Below are 19,783 nucleotides of genomic sequence, written 5' to 3' on the forward strand. Positions count from 1 at the left end.
TAAATGACTTCATCCACACTCACCTGGAAACACGCGGCTAAAACACTCAGAACGGGAGCGTGCTCTCTCAGCCCTTCGGCCAAAAGGTAACGTGAAGGGTTGGCGTTCCCCTGACACCGGAAAAGGATCTGAAAGAGACTATCTGCGTCTTTGCTCTCGAGCACGCGGGCAGCGCTGCCTCCAGGCCTCCCTGCATCAGCACACGGAAAGGGTAACTTCTCCAACGCCAACATCAAGTGGTCTTGTAAAACGGGAGTGAAATCTTGAAGGATAGAAACGACCTAGGAAAACAGAACCAAAAGCGTCTATACAGAGCGAGATTCGAGGAGAACGAGGGGGAAGGAAGACCGAAGCATTAAATACACAGAAACGACAAACCAAAAATTCCAAAATTTGAATTTTTAGAACTTTTTTTTGAGACCAGAAGAAGTGTTCTGTAGGTGTGAAATATACTAATTGAACACTGAAGCTCACCCTTTTACTCGAAGCTGAAACGCCTCTCAGAGACGCTCATCTTCGGCATCTCCCTCACACTGCCAACAGCGCATCACCAACGGTCTCTAGTTAGTCACTGTTGTGTAACTACATATTTTGCTTTCCAAGACAACAACAAAGAGGTCCAAGATAAAATCCTGCACTTCCTAAGTACCATTTAACCTGGAATTCTCCAGTTATCTTCCTCGCATTACTTTTCCCAAATTGCTTTTAATTTTTACATCTTGGTAATATTTTCTTAACTTTTAAATTATGTTCAAACCAAAAAACGGAAGATTTCAATTCCCAAAAGCTTAAGTATCTTTACACAAAAATTGATGGAAGTTTTGAAAGGAAAGGTGAGTGGCTTTATTAAAACTTACACTGAACGTATGGTAACCCTCCATTAAAAAAACAGTAACTAAATGATCTTAAAAACCAAATTAAACTTACAAACAGTATGAGTATGTTTTAATTTGAACTACATTTCAAAGGAAAATTAAGCTCCTTCTTGGCAAATACTTTTGTGTCAAATTCACTTCAAAGAGACACTCAAATCACCCCTCTCTGAAAATTGTTTTCTCCACTACTGACCACTAACATCACATAAGACTTTTCAAACAGGGAATTTTTTTCCTAATCTTCTCCTTTAATAGTTAGCTTTCATGCTCTTAAAAGCATATTATTAGATCTGCTGAACAGTCAGCTCCCGCTGGAGTCAACTTCCTTTGTCCTGTGGTAGCTTGTCACATACCAAGAGGCAGAGAAAAGTAAAAAAGTTGGGAAATCCAGCAATAGGAGAAGGGCTATCGCAGTCGGAGGACATCAAGCATTCTGAGACAACTTCCGCCTCCCTGGAAACTGAGGAAGCTTCAAGTTTATGTTGCCTCCACAATGTGATATTGTCTTGTTAAAAGAATCTATTTTTCTCCTTTTCTTTTTTTTTTTTTGCTGCTCACCACAGACAAAGAACATTCTTGACAAACTCTGTCTTCATTTCCAATCACATGCAGGCGGCTCACCTCATCCGGCTGGTAGCTGTACAGCTGGCTCTGGATGACGAACTGCAGCCAGTCGTTGGATTTGGCGCATTCCTTCAGGTAAGAGGTACTCCGTCCGATCTGATGGAGCTTACAGAACTGCATTACCAAAGACCACTGCCTTCTGGAGTCACTGCACGTCCTGCATGGAATTGGAAGAGCATCAGCTGTAATTAACTGCTATTTACCCCAGAGGCTAACAACGTGTGAGCTCATCACGTGGCCGAGATCCACTGCCTGCAAACAGCAGCACCAGCGCTTCACTGCCTTCACTCCACTGTCACATCCCACGCTGCACCCTGGGGACATTCCCACCCGCCGGGGCGGGTCCTCTGTCACACCTCGGCAAGGCAGGCTTTGGAAAGGAGTCAACAATCTCCACTCCTGATGGTGCTGCAAGAGCTCTGTGGGACAGCGAGTCCAGCGTGCTGCTGCACTGCCTTACTGCTGCCAACACACGTCCGTTCCCTCTGCTGTTGGAAACCCCAAGGCTGCTGTATCCTAAATTCGAATATCGTGGTTCAGTTTACTGCAATAAACCACACACGGATCTCTCTAATATCCAAATACACAAACGGTAAAAGTTCAGCGCTCATCTCCATTTGCCAGCGCAACCCTTTAAATCACGTCTCACTCACTTCTTTATTCCTTGATGTTCAACTGCATCCCAAAAGGCTTCTTCTAAGGAGACAAGAACTTCTTCTGCTGCTGCTTTTTCACCATCAGCCAATTTTGTTAACTTTTCAACTGTTTAAAAGAAGGTATTACTGGTTCTGAGATGCTACTTGGGATTAGAGTAAGGATAATATTTGCAAAAGTACCAGAATCAAGGGGCAGAACAAATCCCTTTAATGTAAATGTTTCAGTAACTGTGCCAAGTCTGGCATCAAACCGGCTACGTGATTTTTGAAATAGAATTTCAACATTCAAATCACATAAACCCTTTTTTTTTTTTTAATTTTAAGTAAGCTCTCCCCCCAGTTTTAGATAACATAGACGTTTTTAGAACGATCAGGAAAGTAGAACTAAATGCCAACAGTTTCCTAGTTGGGACAAGAAGAGACCTCTGGACCTACTTTAGAAAGTTGAATTTCAAAATGTTATTCCTAGTATAAAATTAATTTCCTTACAGCTTTGAACATCTGATTTCACTGCAGCTGTAAGGCAGTTCAAGCACAAAAGCAAACACAGATTTGGTAATGTCCCTTGGTTTAATCCTCTAGTTACATTATTATAACGTTACGCTGAATCTTTCTAAATATTACCCTGAGCCCTAGGCAGGTGTTTGACAGTGTCTATTAGATGCTCCTGCAATCCTGTCATATTACAGTTTTCCTGCCTTCTTTGGCATGCCAGGTTCAAAATTAGTAAGATGCAGGAATAAAAGAGCAAAATTCTTAGCTCTTCAAAGGACAGGATGCTTTGACTGCATTCCTGACAAGTTAGGCACCATCCTTCAATCCATCTCGGCTTCTCTCCCCAATAAATACATAGCACCCTATGTTAAAACAAACAAAAGACATCCTTACCCAAAGATTCCCTTATCTGATTGTGCTGAGACTCTTCATTTCTAGTTCTGTAACTGAAAATCATGTTTGCAACTTTAATATCGACCCTGAGCGTGAGGCTGTCCAGACCGAGCAACTCCAGAAAACACACACAGGCTGCTCCTACTGACGGCACGCTGAAGAGAGAAAGAGCTAAACCACAGGCTTCCTTTCCTGCTTGCTGAACCCTGAAACAAAAAGAACACCAGTTACACAGGTGATTGCTAACCAATTTTCGAACACAAATATTCCCCATGAAAACCAGTACCTACAAGGCTGCCCAAACTCCAGCCTTTCTTGGCGGGAAAGTTTCGTATTTATAAAAAACTGTAGGTACGAGAATAAAGCCCCACACGTGACAAGCACAGAGTTTGCAACTCAATAAGCTTTAACACAAAGTAAAGCCAAGGCATTTGATTCCAGACTGAACAAAAACCGCCCGTCTGCAGCTCTGGCGCGGGAAGCCCCAGGGCAGTTTCCAACCCCAGCCCTGCAGCATCGAGGACCTGAAACTCATCTGCGGGTTCGGTCAAGACAGAAAGGTACCCGCAAGGCTCGGGCACTGGCTGCTCCCGTGGTTATCTGAAATTGTTCCAGATTCATAACGACAAAAATCATGCAGGCTTGACTGTCTTCTGAGCTACGAAGTACTTCAGTCTACATTAACGTACGTGCTCCTTTTTGCTCAAATCTTCGCTGTTTACACATGAGAAACTGACTTGTACAGAATGATGAAAAGAAACAGTGACTAACACACAAACTGACCTTCCAGAAACAAACCGATTTGTTCTGAGGTAACTCCTACTAATTCTGAATACACTTAATGGTAAATTTGACATATTCAAGCAAGATGCATAACTTGACTCTGCCCTTTTGAACACTTGATTCTGAAGCTTCAGCCAGAAAATTTAATTCCTCCAAGCTCCAGTACGTTATTTGTCTTATTAATTTAACTAAAGAAGTGTCACCCTTAGGAAATGTCAAAGAAAAGGGGCATCTTCTTTCTGAAGTGATCTAGAGGGTCAGGTCCCTAGAAGAAAAGCCTACCCGTGTTTGATATGACTGGAACATTCCCCACTCCTTGCTTTCATCGTGCAGATTTTATTTAGGTAACTCAAGACAGAGCTCACCTTCTGTTAGGTTTTATTTCATGTCTGCCCTACTCACTGCTCGACTGAGCAGACTGCTGGGGCGACTACAACTCCAACGATGCCAGGCACACCCGACGCCAGGCACACCACTGGTTTGCTGTTGGGGGGCACTAAAGTTACCGCACGGGCTGGATTACAACCTCAGGTCTGCGGTCGGCCTGTTCCAGGGGCTAAACTGGAACGGCCGCTCCATCACCCCACAATCCCTCCCCAGCCAGGGAGGAGAATCAGGAAAGAGAAGGGCAGACCCGTGGGTGGAAGAGAAACAGATTCAGCGAACCACCACCACCACCAGCAGAGATACCCCGAGCTGTGCTCAGCCAAATGAACATCCCGCTGTCGCAGCCGACCGGCGAGCAGTCCTCAGGAGAGGCCAGAGGAGGAGCAGGAGGAGGCTCAGCAGGAACCCCACAGGAGCTCCCTCTCCTCAGCAAACCCTCCCCGTTATAATGACCACGACATTACGGCACGGGCCACCCCTGGAGCTCGCTCAGGGCAGCTGCCCTGGTGAACCGAAACTGCTCAGGGCCTGCCCGGCCCGGCGGGGCTGGGCTTCTGTCCCAGCCAGACCAGGACACTTCAAAAGAACGATCCAACCGTCGTTTTCGAGATGACTTACAGCTGTTTGGGGGATTTGCTCTTGACTAACTGCTGGACCAAGAATGTACCAAAAGCGAACGATGGACGTCCATGGTGCAAATAGTACAAAAAATCCAGTCGTTCCATTACAGCGTATTTGTTCACCAGTTCGGGGGATGAAAAATGAGGAAAGTCACTTGACGCATCTAGAAGGAATTTCATCATTATTATGAGCTGATAAACAGTTGAGCACAGAAAATGGCTTTCAGCTACCAAACATGAGATGACAATCAAACACGTCTCCCCTTGTTCTAACTCAAATCTCAGCATACCCGAACCCCACTGAAATTCAAATTCTCATTGTAAAATCAGAACTCTAGATCACTTCTTAGGCCCTCAACTTGCTTTTAAAAGACTGTTTTTCTATCTCATAATACATTAGAAAAAATTATCTCTGTGAAGACCTAAATGGAAAAAGGTAACCCAGCTGGGATTTAATTGCAAAACGAAATTTTAGTAAATTACACTTTTTTTTTTTTTTTTTTGTAAAAGAAAAGGCCTTTTCAGTAAGTCTATCTGCCACGTCATTCCATTGGAAGGTGGAAATCCCAGGTGCTCAGACTAAAAAGCAGATAAAACTTGAAAAGTAACATACCTGAGACAGCAAGAGTATTTGTGGACTGCCAGCCAAACAATTTAGTGGGATCAAAGGGCTCTAATGACTGAAAGATTAAAAACAAAATAGATTGAGACAGCTTGAGATTTTCACATCAGGCCAGACTATAGAATGTTTTAGGGAGCTACAGCAGCAGACTGCCAGGAACGGCCTGGGCTGCTGTCAGGCAGTGATGCATCTTGTGCGGTTCCCTCTCCAAGGCCACATTTATCTGCTCCGTGGGATCAGAACGCAAACAAGCGCAAGGAAAGGCTTAGGCTTTAGTCTGAGGAAACGGGGAAAGAACACGCTGAAGTGTTGTGAAGTCTGTGGTGATCAGCAAAGTTAACACTTCCCCAACAACGAACAACTCGTAGCATTTCTTCCAACTTTCAGCTGCTCTCACACCACACATCTGAAGCAAAGGCATTTGCCCAGAAACGTGTCATGACGGTCCATGAGACGCTACCCTTTAGTTCTACATCTCAACTTCCCTCAGACAATCAAAAACATTTTAATTTTTGTAATGGTAAACAACCACTGACCGCTCCAAGAGTATCACTGCTCTGGCACCCCAGGACTGCTGAAACTGCAGATGTCTCTGCCTGTCTGGGGGAGCGGGTGGAAGCCAGACTCAGGGTATTTAGATACCGTTTTAAAAACCTGTTCAGAACGAAGCTATAAACTTTAGCTCCAAATAAAGGATTCCAAGGAAACAAGATATGGTCCCCACCCTCCAGGCTTTAGCTGAGAACAAGCATCTCTTAGTGCACTTTTGCCCTGCCAAGCAGCAGCTGGTGTACCTGAACAAGATGGTAAAGAGAGATGTCGGGCGGCAAAATTCCATGAGACGTACACGAGGGAAAGAGAGCAGCTTTGAGCTTGGGGTAAGGGGTCAATGCCATTTTTAAGAGCTGTGGGTCAACTTTCTTTAGAGGTTTTTCCGTATCTTCACTCTGAAGAACCTGCATTGCAAGGAAGCAAAATTATTTCATTAGGAAGAAGAAACTGCATTAAGATAACAATAAAACAACCTCTGAATGCACCAACCTCCCTCCCTCATGGGAACTTGACATACAGTGACAACACAAAGTATTTTTTTCCCCTGTAAAATCTTTTTCAGTTATACTAGGACACGTCTTCAACAATACCTGATGGTTCAGGTTACTGTGCTGTCTGCATGAATAAATTCTGTTCCAACATGTAGTTCACCGAGCATTTTTCTTTTAAAAGTTTAATTGTTTATAACTTGCTTTTTCAGCTCTACAGCACAGTGCAGCTGGTTAACAAACGTAACCAGTAAGCCAAAGTTTTTGGTAAGTGTCCAGATTTTCAGCCTTTAATAAGAAAAATACAGGAGCTGAGTAACACCTGTAGGGATCCGAGCCGAAGAGCCGTCCAGGCACCCACTGCTTCACTCAAACCCCACAAACACCAGGAAGGGGACAGCTGTCTAACAGCACAGGCACGCTGCTCTAAAAGTTTATTGAACATATTTCTCCAAACCGAAACTATCTGAGGACACAAGTGCCCACACACACTCTCAGCTGTCACTGTCACGAAGGAGTTCAACACCCCAGCCCACAGCCACCGTGCCCCGCTACCTGTAACCCCCCAACCTCGTGCAACCTCGAGCTGCCCTGCTCGCTGCATTTGGTCAGCCAACACTGGAACGCAGAACACCAAAAATGGATTTTTTATGAGAAGAAATGGTACGATGGCACTGCTATATTTATTTTTATTAAGGTTTTCCACCCCATGTGAGAACTCCTCCGAAAGCTGATCAATACTTTGTCGCACGCAGTACCTGATCGATGCCTCCAGGCGCGTACATGGTAGTAGCAAGTGCTAAGAGCGTACGTCCTTCCAGCAGCATGCTGCTCACACTGGCTTGGTTACTAGGAATCAAGATCTGAGCATTTGCCAGACTAGCCTGAAAAATCATCTTTGGATCTTAAAAGAAAAGAAGTGAGATTTAATTTCATGCAAAAGCCATATTAAGTCATTAAATCATGCATTACAACTGTTCTATGACTACAAAAAATGCCTAATTTTCTATTTTTTGTTGTTCATAGTGATTTCTCTCAATTATAGATATCTCTCAATATCTGTATAGATACAGATAAGCTGTTCTAAACTCTACCAAGCTTTCGCCAGTTTCAAACCACAGTTTTACCTGCACAGGTTGATTTGTACTGAGTCCCACAGTTTAGCACTGCATTGGCTCAACACCTCACCCTGTGCTGATCACGCTTTCTGAAAAGGCCTGACTTGGGCTTATTTCTATCATTGGTTAACGTGTGACTCTACAAAAGATGAAATGATTTTTTTAAAAAAGTGAAATGAGTTACGGGCACAAATTCTCCTCATTTTCAGTGGCAGTAACAAAAAAGCAAACACACACAATCCAAGGGCCAGAGAAGTCAAAATGCACCGCAAGAACTAGAGGAAGCTTTAGTTTTAACAGCATATGCATTTTCTGATGAATTCTCCTTCTGTTCAGCCTGTTGGGAATATAACCGAACTGGAGGTAATGATGTTCACACAGAAAATAACTCGCATATCTACACCTCCAAGTCCTTACGTACAGCCTAAGCAGGAATCATAATGCACATTTTAGAGATGAGGGACTGACGCACATGTAAATGATCTGCCATGGTCACCCGAAGGTTTGCAGCAGAGCAGAGAACCACGCCCAGCTGTGCCAAATCCTCGCAGCACAAACATCAGACCACCGAGCGAGCGAGGCCAGGCTCCTACCTCGTGGATTACTGGCAACCCCTCGACACTGCACGAGGAATTCAAACCAGGGATGCGCTTCGTGCAGCTCCTTGTCATCCAAAACGGGGCAATTTGAAGGAGTCAAACTGGAAATGAGATGAGTAGCAGCACAGTGAAAACACAGCATTTGTAACCATCCTCTGCCCTAATACCACACTGCATTAAAAACTAAGAGCATCTGACTTGGTGTCACAGGGCTTATTTCATCTGTTCTCACGAAAATGAGTCAAATCACATCACCCTTCTCTACAAGATGTTCAGCTTTAGCTGATACAGCATCTCTGACAGTTGCCTCTTGGAGATTGTTTCTGTGCTTGCTTGCCTCTGTAAATCAAAGTAATAGCTTCCAGACCTGACAACCCCAACACTTTCCAAAGAAGGGACCTGACTCACAAATACCACTCTGCATAGTCCAAGTATTTTATGAAACTAAAATTGACCACACAAACAAACAAACAGATTTCTTGGCTTTTTTCTGGTCCATGTTTACCTTCTTAATAATTACACTGTTAGACTGGAGTTACAGCTCAGAAATTTTAATGGCAAAGTATTCATTAAGTGGAAAGTATTCATACAGTTCCAACAGCTAACACTGCTTTCTCCTTCCAACCCCAACTAATCCTAATTTAGATGGAAACCAGCAATTTCTGTATTTGTGAACTTATCAAGAATAAACTCATACTTGGCTCAAGTGAGATCGCATTGCTTATAACACTGTGCTAACTCCAACTATAGTTGTTTCCTTTAATGACTGGCACACAAATTAATATTGACAAGACAGCCTGAATAAAGCCTCAAAACACAGCATGAACCCTAACACACTGCCCGGCAGTTTGTCATTAAATGACACTGCTGTGACCCAAGCGGGAAGGGTCAAGAAAAACTCTTACTGCCGACTATTAAAACTGCATTTTATTATTTAAATCAGCACAAGATTTGTGGGACGAAAAGCCTTCATACCTGTAATAGTCTAAGTAAGTGTATAACAAGTACTGCAAATTATGCTCTAAACAGTGAAGGACAAAACGAGCGTGGAAGTCCAAACCAGTCGCAGCACTGTATTTGGGAACAGGGTGAGGATGCTGCAGTACGCCCCCAAGGTAAGACAGTCTTTGCAGCAGCAGTTCAAAATCTTCCAACTCAGAACAGACAAAAACTCCATTCCTAGCAGAAAAGAGAAAAAGCACACGCACCGATTAGGCAGTCACCTCCTCAGCAAGGTCTGCAGGGTGTTCTCAGCTCCGAGTTACACGGCGGAGCTTCCCTGCCAGGGGATGACGTCGCTGCTGCGGCAAACAACAGGCGAAACCGCGTGTGATGGAACGGGATGGCGGTTACTGCAGTTCGCTGCAGGGAACGAGGCGGGAGGAGGGAACTGCCATGGGTCTAGAATCTTCCCCCTTGCATTAAAATGGGCACCAGGAACATAATCACTGCGAAGGGCTGACAGAGGATCTCCACTGCTCTCACGTTCCTCTGTTCTCAGGCAACGGAAAGTGCCGGTACAGACTGAAATTACATTTGTTAATGCAGTTGTGCTGTTTCAAAAAAGGGCACTAAATCCAACCTAAAAATGAGTATGTCAGAGCTCTTACTCACGCGTGCTTTTATAACTGCCCGACTCTGGCCTCCCGTAAGAAGGCGGTCAGTGCGCTGCGTGAGGGCACGTACCTGGCCAGCTTGTTGAGGATGTCGTTTCTCAGATAGCTGCTGCAGGACGTGTGCCGGTCCACGACGGCTGGGCTGAGAGGGGGCCAGTTGGCTTGTCCACACGGAGCCTGGCTGGGCTCAGACTCCTCAATCCAGGCACAGATACTGAGCCAATCGTGCTGGGCCGTCAAGTGCATCCAAAGAACCTCAGGATTACAGGTCTTGAGTTCTGCGTTTCGAAAAGGCAAGCTGTTGAAACCAGCACAAACACACACGGCCCAGGGAAACACTGACACCTCGCTGTACACAGACACGTTCTGAATGAACAGCAAACACGATGCTGAGGTTAAGTGTGCTGCTACAGCTTGTCACAGCTTTATGCTGGGAATCCAAATGTCAGACACAGTGGAGTGACCTCTACAGACCGCGGCAGAGCAGGACATTTACAACAAGCGGCCTTGCATTAGACAAGTCCCTTCCAGCGAGTTCCTCAGTTTTCTCCACAGGAAAAGCACAGATCCCAGCCAGAAGGCAACAGGATGAAAACACCCCCAACACCCATTTTCACTGACAAAAAATAAGCGACCTCCTGTGGCAGCACACAACGTTACTTCCATCAGTGCCACTCCTACACAGCTGCAATCTACTACGACAAAGACAGATTTTTGATCCACAATTTCTTTCAAGTCCTTGGTACCAGAATACTTGCCTTGGCGTGGCCTTCTGGGGAGAAGAATCATTTCCCGAACAGACTCATCCCACCACTGGGCCCAGTCAAACATCACCCTGACTCTCCTGTTGTGAAGCTGATGTCCGTCACAATTCAACGAGTCCAGAACGGCCGTATGTCTGGAGAAGTCTTGTTCCCTTCTCCAGTTCTTGAAACTAAAACGAAGTATTGCGTTAGGTGTTTTAAAAACCAGTCCACAATCTAACAAATAGAAGATGGTGAAAGGGTCAACAAATTTTGCTAATCCAATTTTAAGAGAGTTCTGGAAGTGACAGAGAGACTGACTTCAGCTAAAAGTCTGAGAGTGCATATGAGAGCAGTGAGCAGAGAACCACCTCATTTTTCCAAAACTGACAGAGCAAATGATAAGTATCACAACAGTTTTACAATTATTTAACTGTAAAATGATTTTTCTACGTTACTTTAGTTTGCTGTATCATGGATATCATATATCAAAAATAGAGCAAACATGCCACCTGACCACATTTCATTTGATTAATAATTCTAATAATATCATTTGTTATTAAAAATACTTCATTTATGGTGATGATGACACGAACACAAGACCTCTGTTACACTGACGATAGTACATCACGACTTAGTCTGGAAAGAGCACGACAGCAATCGTTACGTTAATGAGAAAAGTAATCAGTTCCCACAGGGACCCTTATTTCTGCAAACGAACACCAGCGTGAAATCACTGAAGTTACAGGAGACTGTTAGTGCAGTAAATCATACGGAATGTAGAAGCCAGCATATTTTAAATCCTATTTACGTTATTAATTAATAATTAAAATTGATAACCCACATTACCTGGAAAGAGACTGAATCTCTTTATTTTCTTGGAAGGATTCCGAGTAAAAGATTTCAACCTGATGCACAAAGTCTATCATTTTCTTCTCTTTTTCAGAAAAATAATTTTCTTCTTGTAAAACTTTCACCTTTAATTCAAATTAAAGTATTACCTCAAATCACAGTTTTTATAATAAAGTTGTAAATGATCCTGCAAGTGTAAAGAGTTAACTGACTGTAGGAAGAAGTGCTGGAAGCCTTGAGGTCAATACACTTAAATGACAAGAGGGCCAGGACTGCATACTGGGTGCAAGCAGATGAGAACATCACAGCCAGGACAAAGAAACGACATTTTAACCGACTTCTACTTTAACTGCAAATACAGAAGAACACAGGCACGTCAATGACGCGTTTCAGCAACTACCCGGCAAGGATGCAGGGACAAACCCTGTTTGTTCGCGCTCTGGGGGTGTGTTCAAGACCAGGCTTTCACTCAGCATCCACTCACGCCCGACTTCAGACCTGAGAACACAGCTGGGCACGGAAAAGCTTTCTCTACACTTACCAACAGGTCTCGCACACGCCTATCAACGGTGTAGAAACATATCTTACGCAGCTCCTCCTTCACATCAAAGCCCTAACAAAACACAAGAGACTCACTGTACGCAAACCGCGCAAACGCATCCGCTCACTGACAGAATAAGCACCCGCCTGCGTCCCAAAGCACCCAGCCTCTTACAAACGCGCTTGTGACAGTCACGTCACCAGCTGCCGTCATCACCCAGGGGTCTGTGTGACTCCCGCACGTCTGGATAGACAATGTGTGTGTGCCCTTTAACTCTTGGCTTGCCAGAATCACCTTTGCTTTGCTGATCACGACATCAGGCCTTGCACGCTCATTAACAGGCTCCCCCAGCATTCTGCAGGCATTAGTGAGCAAAGCAGTTCTTCAAAACAAGTTATGTTCCACTGCAAAACACGCATGTGGTAGAATCAATCCCCCCCTAAGACACCTACACGCTCCCCATCGCAGCACTCATTTCGTTAGTCGGCAGGAAGCGCTACGAACGATCAGCACGCTGACTGAACGCCTCTCACCATGTTTCTTAAAAGTTCCGAGGCCTCTTTGGTATTCTCCTTCAGAAGGTGGTCATAGACCAGGTTCAAACCTGTCTGAATAAATTCCTGAAGACTGTGAGCAGGATGCTGATGCATCCGGAAGAAGGTCTGGGCCTCTGGCATTTTGTTGCTCAAGATGGCCTCAGCGATGACTTCCTAGAAGGGGGAAAAAATGGAACAAACTGATCTCATTAACCTTCAGTGTTACTGCCTTCATCATCCCCACATTGATTTTTTTTTCCTCAATATTTTAAAGACATTTCCATATTAATAATTTCCTTAAATACACTTAATAAGAATAGTAAAAAATGGATTACTCATTTTTACCTCTGCTGTCAGTTTTTCCCACCGGTGGCTTTCTTCTAACGCAGGCAGCTCTTCCTCAAGATCACTCCCTGTGGGTACTGTGTGTATTTGGGGTCGAGGGTATTTTCTCAGAAACTTTCTGAGTTTAATAATGTAATCAGTTAAAATATCTGCACCCTTCTGCAGGAATTCATCAGGTTCTGTGAAAAGCATCCAGGACACCAGTTACACAGAAACGCTCAGGCACGCTGAGGCGCTCTCCCGACTGACGATCACGGGGAAGGAGCACATCAGCTCTGCGTCGCAGCCCCAAGTGCCCAGGCACAGACACTGCCCACCCCCATCAGCACACTGTCAGGAGACAGTCACCAGCCACATCTCCAGAGAGGGGCCCCTGTCCTCACTCCTGTGTTTTCCCCTTCAGGGACAAGTAAAAGAACTGAAATTTTTTAATTAATCCAACCAATTAGTAGTTAGCTCCCATTTAAAATGCAGGGGCTTTGAAACACAACATTCATATAGTAAGAAACAACGTCTACTAAAAATCATGTAGAGAACAAGGATTAACAGCTAGTGGTCTGCACCTCTTACTATGAGAAGAGATCAGTTCTGCTGTAACACGTGTAGCCTGGTGGTCCACAGACTAAAAACCGTCACTGAGCAGCAGCTGAGGACACCACACTACGTTGGGACATGTCACCCTACTCGCCATAGTATCTCTAGCAAGACCAAATTGTCCTCTGGAATCCTGACGTTTCAACGCCTCACTAGTACACCAGCTGCTACGCTATTCTTGTGCCTTCTAGGCTGCAGTGCAAAGAGCAACACTTGAGCAACCGTGCCAGTCTGAGCAGCCACGCACTCCCACACCCAGTCTGCAACCCACATCGGACACTGCTTCTTGCTTCTGTGCCACCCCTCGGGTTGTACTGGGATGTGTGACTGTGTTACCACACCGTAAATCGGACTGGGAAGTGCTCCAGACAAAAAAGACCCTGGTAGGCTATTTTTTCAGCTGTATCAGTTTCTTAAACCAGTCTATTCCATTCCACAGCCACTTAAATATTTGTGCCAGAGCATTTCATGTGGCGGCACTGAGAAAAGAACGAGCAGCTGACGGCTGAACTCCGGCCATCTAACGGCACCACCACCCAGGACCCAGCAAGAGCCTGTAAGTCCCACTCTGCCGTTCTCACGCATCCCCAAATGATCCTGCCGACAGTACCCTGCCTGATCTGAGGGCCTGACCACAGTTGTTTGGGCTAGCACAGACACTGTGTTCAGATTAATTTCTCATGTTGCCCCTTAAACAACATATTTCATTCACTTAACTCTTTCACAGGGTTTTTTTTCTGTTAGTTCTAGGCAAATTTAGGCTTTCAATTAAAAAAAAATCAGTTGTTCTTATTTACCTAAACCATGACACATTACACTACTACATATGATTCAAAATTAGCAACAATTACCTTCCGTGTGCACAAAAATTTCTTCAAGTTGTTTGCTAAGGAAAGTCAACGTGAGGTTTAGCAGCTGCTCAGAGAAGTGTTTACTGTGAGGCTCCAGGTCATTTTCTCTGATTGCTGAGCAAAGCAAGTTTAAAGCTGGTCTCAGCTCTTCCAAATCTGCAATATTTACATAAAAAGTTAAAACACCTGCATTCTACCCCAGGACTGATGACATACATTTAAAATGTAAAATTCATAGAGGTTTGCTACAAAAATCTTCTAAAATGTGTCAAACAGTGCATGTGACATGCTTTGCCCTCACACCAAAATGCTGACATCAGAACACAACAGCAAACCCCACCCGTTATGGGCCATTTCGCTCTCATTTCCCAGAAGCAGAGAAGCTGCAGCACAGCATCCCCCAGCACACCCGAGCACAGGCAAGCCAGTCTGCTTTTACAAACCCAGCCATAAGCAGAAGGGCAACGAAGGGCAAACCTCCACGTAGCTGAAGTATTTACTTACTTCTCAGGTAAGACCGGGACGCGCTATCAGCAGACTGTTCAGGTCCAGCGCGGGGTGCAGACAGATTGAAAAGACTTTCTTTGCTTTTTAAAAACAAGTCCACTGTGTCTAGCTGACGATTTTCCAAACCTGCCTGGACAAACGTGCAGCAGAACAATTATGGGGGCATTCCAAAGACACGTACCGTGCGCTGACCGCCAGGATTTGTAGCTCATACTCGGTGACAAAGTACACATGCAGAAAAAAGAAGTTAAGCAGAAAAAAAGGAGAAATTAAACTACATGTGCAACACCTGTAGCCTGAAAGCACCAGGTGATCTGTTCAGTACCCGCCACGCTCCTGTACCAGGCTCTGCAGAAACCCTGCCCCGTCTCTTCAGAGACAAAATGTTAACTCAGCAATTTATTACAGAGTTTGTTTGGGGATATCAAATAAGTACTGGGGGCACCAGGACTTGAATAAGCTTGCAGCAACTGGAAATTGCTGTGACTCTCCCCGCTATCAATTCACTCTCCACCACACCCTTCAGTCCAAGGAAGCCCCCGAACGGCCTCAGCTGGGCTCCCCCCTCCAAACACAGCTGAAAACCCCCACTGGCAGCGTGCGGACAGGCGCTACCCAGTCCCAGGCTTCTGGGACAATATTTTTTATTAAACAAGGATCTCTCCTCTAAAAGTAGAACCAGAGCACTGGAAAACTGCAGGGACACAAGGAGATTTGTTCTGTGGTCTGGTACATTAAAAACGTTTTATCACCTACTTAAGGGATACGAAGCAACATTTGGCAGCTTTCAGTTCTCCTCTTGGCTTTAGAAGTGGTATGATAAAACCAAAAATCTAGTTCTGAGGATTTATTTTAATATTTGTCACTTTTCAGGAGCATAAAAACTGCTGCAGAGATTGGCAAGAATGCTTTTGGGTCCAATTAGGAGGGATGTTTGAGCACTGCTTAGTTTGTGGGGTTTTTTGTTCATGGGCATTAACTTTGTTGCTGTATTTCTTCTTTTGAGTTACTCATTTGGGTTACTCTGGTTTTTTATTGTTTATTTAATAACCAAACCACTACTTTTTGCCCCTAGGTTACTGAGGCATACTTCTAATTGTGTCTAAACCCACCGCTAACATTGCTAAACTGCATCATTACTTCAAACAAGTATTTTTGTTATTCCTTTACCTCTAGCGCGTGTATTGGGATCGAACACCGTTCCCATCCGTTGAGGTGACAAACAGAATCTACGACTCCCGCGCTGCCATAGATCATCAGTCTATTCAAAAACTCTTCCTGAGTCAAACCGAACAGAACTAAGGAGAGACCGCGCTCTAAAGAAAAGAATCAAACCATCATTAGAAATACATAAGCCAGCTGATACACAGCAACGTTTCTCTCTCCCACAACAATGCTGCAAAGCTGCAGGGGCTGCATTTGGACGTCACCTCTGCAGGAACGCATCAGAAACGAGCCAACAGCAGCCAGGCAGACAGGAAAGAGCAAAAAAAAAAGAGAAAAAGCTTTTATCAGAGGGCTCCAGCAGAAGGCTCAGCCAAAAGCCTCACCTGTCAGCAGCAGACACAACGGCACCTCGTCCCTGCCGTCCACGTAAACACTGGTCTTGCCGAAGTCGTAGTAGGTCACATCTTGCGACTCAAAATCCCAGAGAGCAAGAGTCAGGCCTTTGCCAGTCGTTTCTACTGCAAACAGGGCTTTCACTCCAGTCACCAGTTTACACTCCAGCCGCACCACTTCTTGTGGTGCTTCTGCGGGGATGGGCCTCCATCGCTGCCTCGCGTCGCTGAGGTTCGTCCCGTCGCTCTGGAAGGGGTTGGAAGGGGCCCACGCAGCAGTCCGCGGAACAAAAGCCACCATCCCCTCAGAAGTTTCATAGATTTCAGGATCATGATCTTCAAGATGGGTAAAAAACTGATACCAAGGTAAATTCAAGTCATTCCCCAGCGCTGCAGAACCTGGTCGTCTTCTCCGTACTGTATCACACAGCGAGGCTAAGTGTGCCTTCCAGGACCTGGGGTGAAGCAAGAAGTTACCTATAATACCAGGTATTACTCCAAGAACGATGCAGACAAATAAACTGTAAGTCTCCTCAGTTAAATAATACGCATTTTAAGCTTATATAGATCCAGTATCTTGTGTTTTAACCTTAACACGTCCTGTTTATTTCTATTTAAATACTGTTTGCACCCAAGTTGGTCACAGCTGCATCAGCTGCCAACATCCACGAAGCTGAGCATTTCTACAGAGAATTTTCTCTTCCTCACAGAAAATGCCCCCATCAATTTAAAAAAAAAAAAAAAAAGTGGAATGAAATTAATTCCAGAATCGAGTATTTCTTAGATCTACATCAAGTTATAATTAACAGATTTTATTAATATCTCTAATAGTCACCACACGGTTAAACGTTTTACCTGAACACAAAATATTTTGAAGTCCACCCACACTCATCTGGGCTAAACATGCAACAAACTGCAAAGAACTTGGAACACAAAAATCTGCCAACACTGGTTCAAACCAAAGGTAACACCCCACACAGCAATTACTGTCTGGAAGCTGTTTGATGACAGATGTAACGCTGTCTCGGCCCACTTCCTCACATCCCAGCAGTCAAAAGATTTAAAGCAGAACGAGCCAATTTTACTTGCCACAACTCCAATTAAAAAAAAAAAAAATCATCCGTTTAGTCATCAGTGACCTACAGGAGGCAAAACCCGGCCTGTTTTAGAAAGGATTCTCCTTGTGTACCTGTCTGTGCGGAAAGGCAGCGGCAGAAGCTCCATGCTGTACTCAGAACTAGCAAGGTCATCCTCATCGAGGCCTTCAGGAGGCTCCACCGGAAGACTTTCACAATCTCTCTTACAGAGCAAATGCCCAGGGAACTGTCTGTAAAGAAATAAATACTAAATTTCACTTCCCTCGGATGATTTAAGATTTTTTTTCCTTCACGCTGAACGCCTCCAGGAGCTACCACCCAGGCAGTTTTCTCCAGATTCACAGCATTCACAAAAACGTACCCAGGGCAGTCATCCAAGCCTGATGCTATTGCCTTTGAGGGGGACATCACCTCTAAACTACAACCCAGTCCTAATCCATCACACAAGATCACCCAAGCTGTATCAGAACAGTTTAACAACCCCATATGTACAGCATCTCTAAAAGGTGCTGCCACCCACCGCTGGCACTGACTGACAGCACGTACCCTAATCTTCCTGCAACAAACACCGAGTTTTTCTATTGGTTTAAACGACAGAGCATGAATTGGAGCAAACAGTAACGCACCACCTTTAAACAAATACGAAATTCCCGCCCTGCCACAGAGCCAGACCCCAAACCAAAAAGCTGAACAGCATCTCAACCGTTAGGGGACCAAGACGAGGCACTTTTTACCGTCAGCTGGACTCCACGCTTTCACTCGGGACTCCCGCTGCGGACGTACCTGAAGTAGGTGTTCAGATCCACAGCGATGGCGTGGTTGGAGGAGCTGACGACCACGGCCACGCTGAGGTCGTGCGCCACCTTCACCGCGGCGAGCGGCGCCGCGACGCTCGGGCTCCCGCCCTCGGCCTGCCCGCCCCCCTGCCAGAGCGCCACGTCCACCTTCGCCAGGGTCGCGCCATCAAAGGAGTCACAGACGTCTTTCAACAGCGTCAAAGAAAACACCCGGTGCACGAGTGACCGACAAACGAGAAGGTCCAGAGAAGGGGTGAGTTTTGGTGACTGGGTGCTCCAAGGCAGCCCCTGCACAAGGGAACACTGCAATGGTTTCACAAGAGATTTCTGGGCTGAGCCAGGACCAGGAGCGACTCGTGCTGGGGCTGCACGAACAGCCAACCCGGGCCGTCGCAGCAGAGCTCATTCACACTCCGCCGCGAACCGGGACAGACAGATACGGGCAGTTACATCGTTAGGGGGAGAAAGGAACCTGACGTCCCTGCGCTTTCTTACGTGCGAGTCAGAGCTCACCAAGCCAAGGAGGGCCAGGGACAGCAGGTGTAGCCTGTCACACGCAGCTCCACGGACCAAAACCCCTGAAAACCGCTAGCCCAGGGCGAGGCAGATTAACAGGGGCACGTTGAGAAACCACCTTTGATACGTGACTCCCACATATTTTACTACAACCCCCAGCATTTCGCTACACAACCCCTCCATGAAAAGCCTCTTCAACACGGACACCTGAACACCTTCCGAGAGATTTCTGCTTAACCCTGACAGAAGGAAAAACGACTTTGTTGTTCCGGATCATTCACACTGAGAGCCGGTCTCCGCTGCAAAGGATACAAAGCCAGCCAGAGCGATCCACCAGGAACAGGAGCCCCCTGCAGAAGTGTGTAGCTGTTATTCTCTCCAAAACTGGCGGAGGCAAATCAAGGGCGAAGCAGTCACAGGTCTCTAACGGCGAGTCTTTTCCAGGAAAGGTGAGATGTACAACAATAAACATGTTGAGCAGAAGTATGCACCGGTTGTTGCCAAAAGACAGTATCCTCAAAGAGACAATTGAAGACAGACCTGTAAATGTAAAGATATTTTAGGATTACAACCACCTTGTACTTTTGATTCGTAAAGATATCTCAGGAAAACTACAGCTCAAATTCTTTGCCTCTGCTACCACCTTAACAAAAGCTGGGATTGGGGAGGGGCTTGTTTTGTTTTAAACCTCACTTTCTACGTCAGGAGCACTAATTTTAGAATGGTTTCCTAAAACAGCGCAGGCTTTTTCAGTGGACAATACTATGAAGAACACAAAAAATCACCACAAAACAGTATTTCAGTCAACACTGAAAAGTTATAACCTGTGGAAATAAAAATACTCTAGGGAGGGAGACAGTTGAAGAACACATAAAACCTCAGAGGCCCTGCAAAGGCTGTGCATTCCGACTGTACGCTGCCTTTGCCAACGACAGAACATGGCGTTAAACCCATAATCAGCCCTTGCAGGATCAGTGAGGAGCCCTGTCTGCTCTCTTCCCGTCAGTTCCAGAATTA

General features: G+C 45.3%; 1 protein-coding gene across 1 annotated transcript in view; it reads right to left on the reverse strand.

The window, feature by feature from the left end:
- SPG11 (SPG11 vesicle trafficking associated, spatacsin) overlaps nt 1–19,783 on the reverse strand; it is a 35,423-nt gene that overhangs the window by 13,916 nt on the left and 1,724 nt on the right. The window contains exons 3-25 of the mRNA XM_009958174.2: nt 19,079–19,306; nt 18,237–18,435; nt 17,546–17,683; nt 16,348–16,811; nt 15,968–16,113; nt 14,795–14,927; nt 14,291–14,446; nt 12,846–13,024; nt 12,498–12,674; nt 11,965–12,036; nt 11,421–11,548; nt 10,587–10,762; nt 9,899–10,106; nt 9,188–9,391; nt 8,207–8,313; nt 7,254–7,399; nt 6,250–6,411; nt 5,447–5,513; nt 4,832–4,997; nt 3,044–3,249; nt 2,153–2,261; nt 1,497–1,656; nt 24–281 (exon numbers count right to left, since the gene is read on the reverse strand). Of these exons, the coding sequence (XP_009956476.2) occupies nt 24–281; nt 1,497–1,656; nt 2,153–2,261; nt 3,044–3,249; nt 4,832–4,997; nt 5,447–5,513; nt 6,250–6,411; nt 7,254–7,399; nt 8,207–8,313; nt 9,188–9,391; nt 9,899–10,106; nt 10,587–10,762; nt 11,421–11,548; nt 11,965–12,036; nt 12,498–12,674; nt 12,846–13,024; nt 14,291–14,446; nt 14,795–14,927; nt 15,968–16,113; nt 16,348–16,811; nt 17,546–17,683; nt 18,237–18,435; nt 19,079–19,306 (3,989 nt within the window). The remainder of the gene's footprint in view (nt 1–23; nt 282–1,496; nt 1,657–2,152; nt 2,262–3,043; nt 3,250–4,831; nt 4,998–5,446; nt 5,514–6,249; nt 6,412–7,253; nt 7,400–8,206; nt 8,314–9,187; nt 9,392–9,898; nt 10,107–10,586; nt 10,763–11,420; nt 11,549–11,964; nt 12,037–12,497; nt 12,675–12,845; nt 13,025–14,290; nt 14,447–14,794; nt 14,928–15,967; nt 16,114–16,347; nt 16,812–17,545; nt 17,684–18,236; nt 18,436–19,078; nt 19,307–19,783) is intronic.

Source organism: Leptosomus discolor, chromosome 11 (assembly GCF_034619465.1).
Source record: "Leptosomus discolor isolate bLepDis1 chromosome 11, bLepDis1.hap2, whole genome shotgun sequence".
Classification (NCBI taxonomy): domain Eukaryota; kingdom Metazoa; phylum Chordata; class Aves; order Leptosomiformes; family Leptosomidae; genus Leptosomus; species Leptosomus discolor.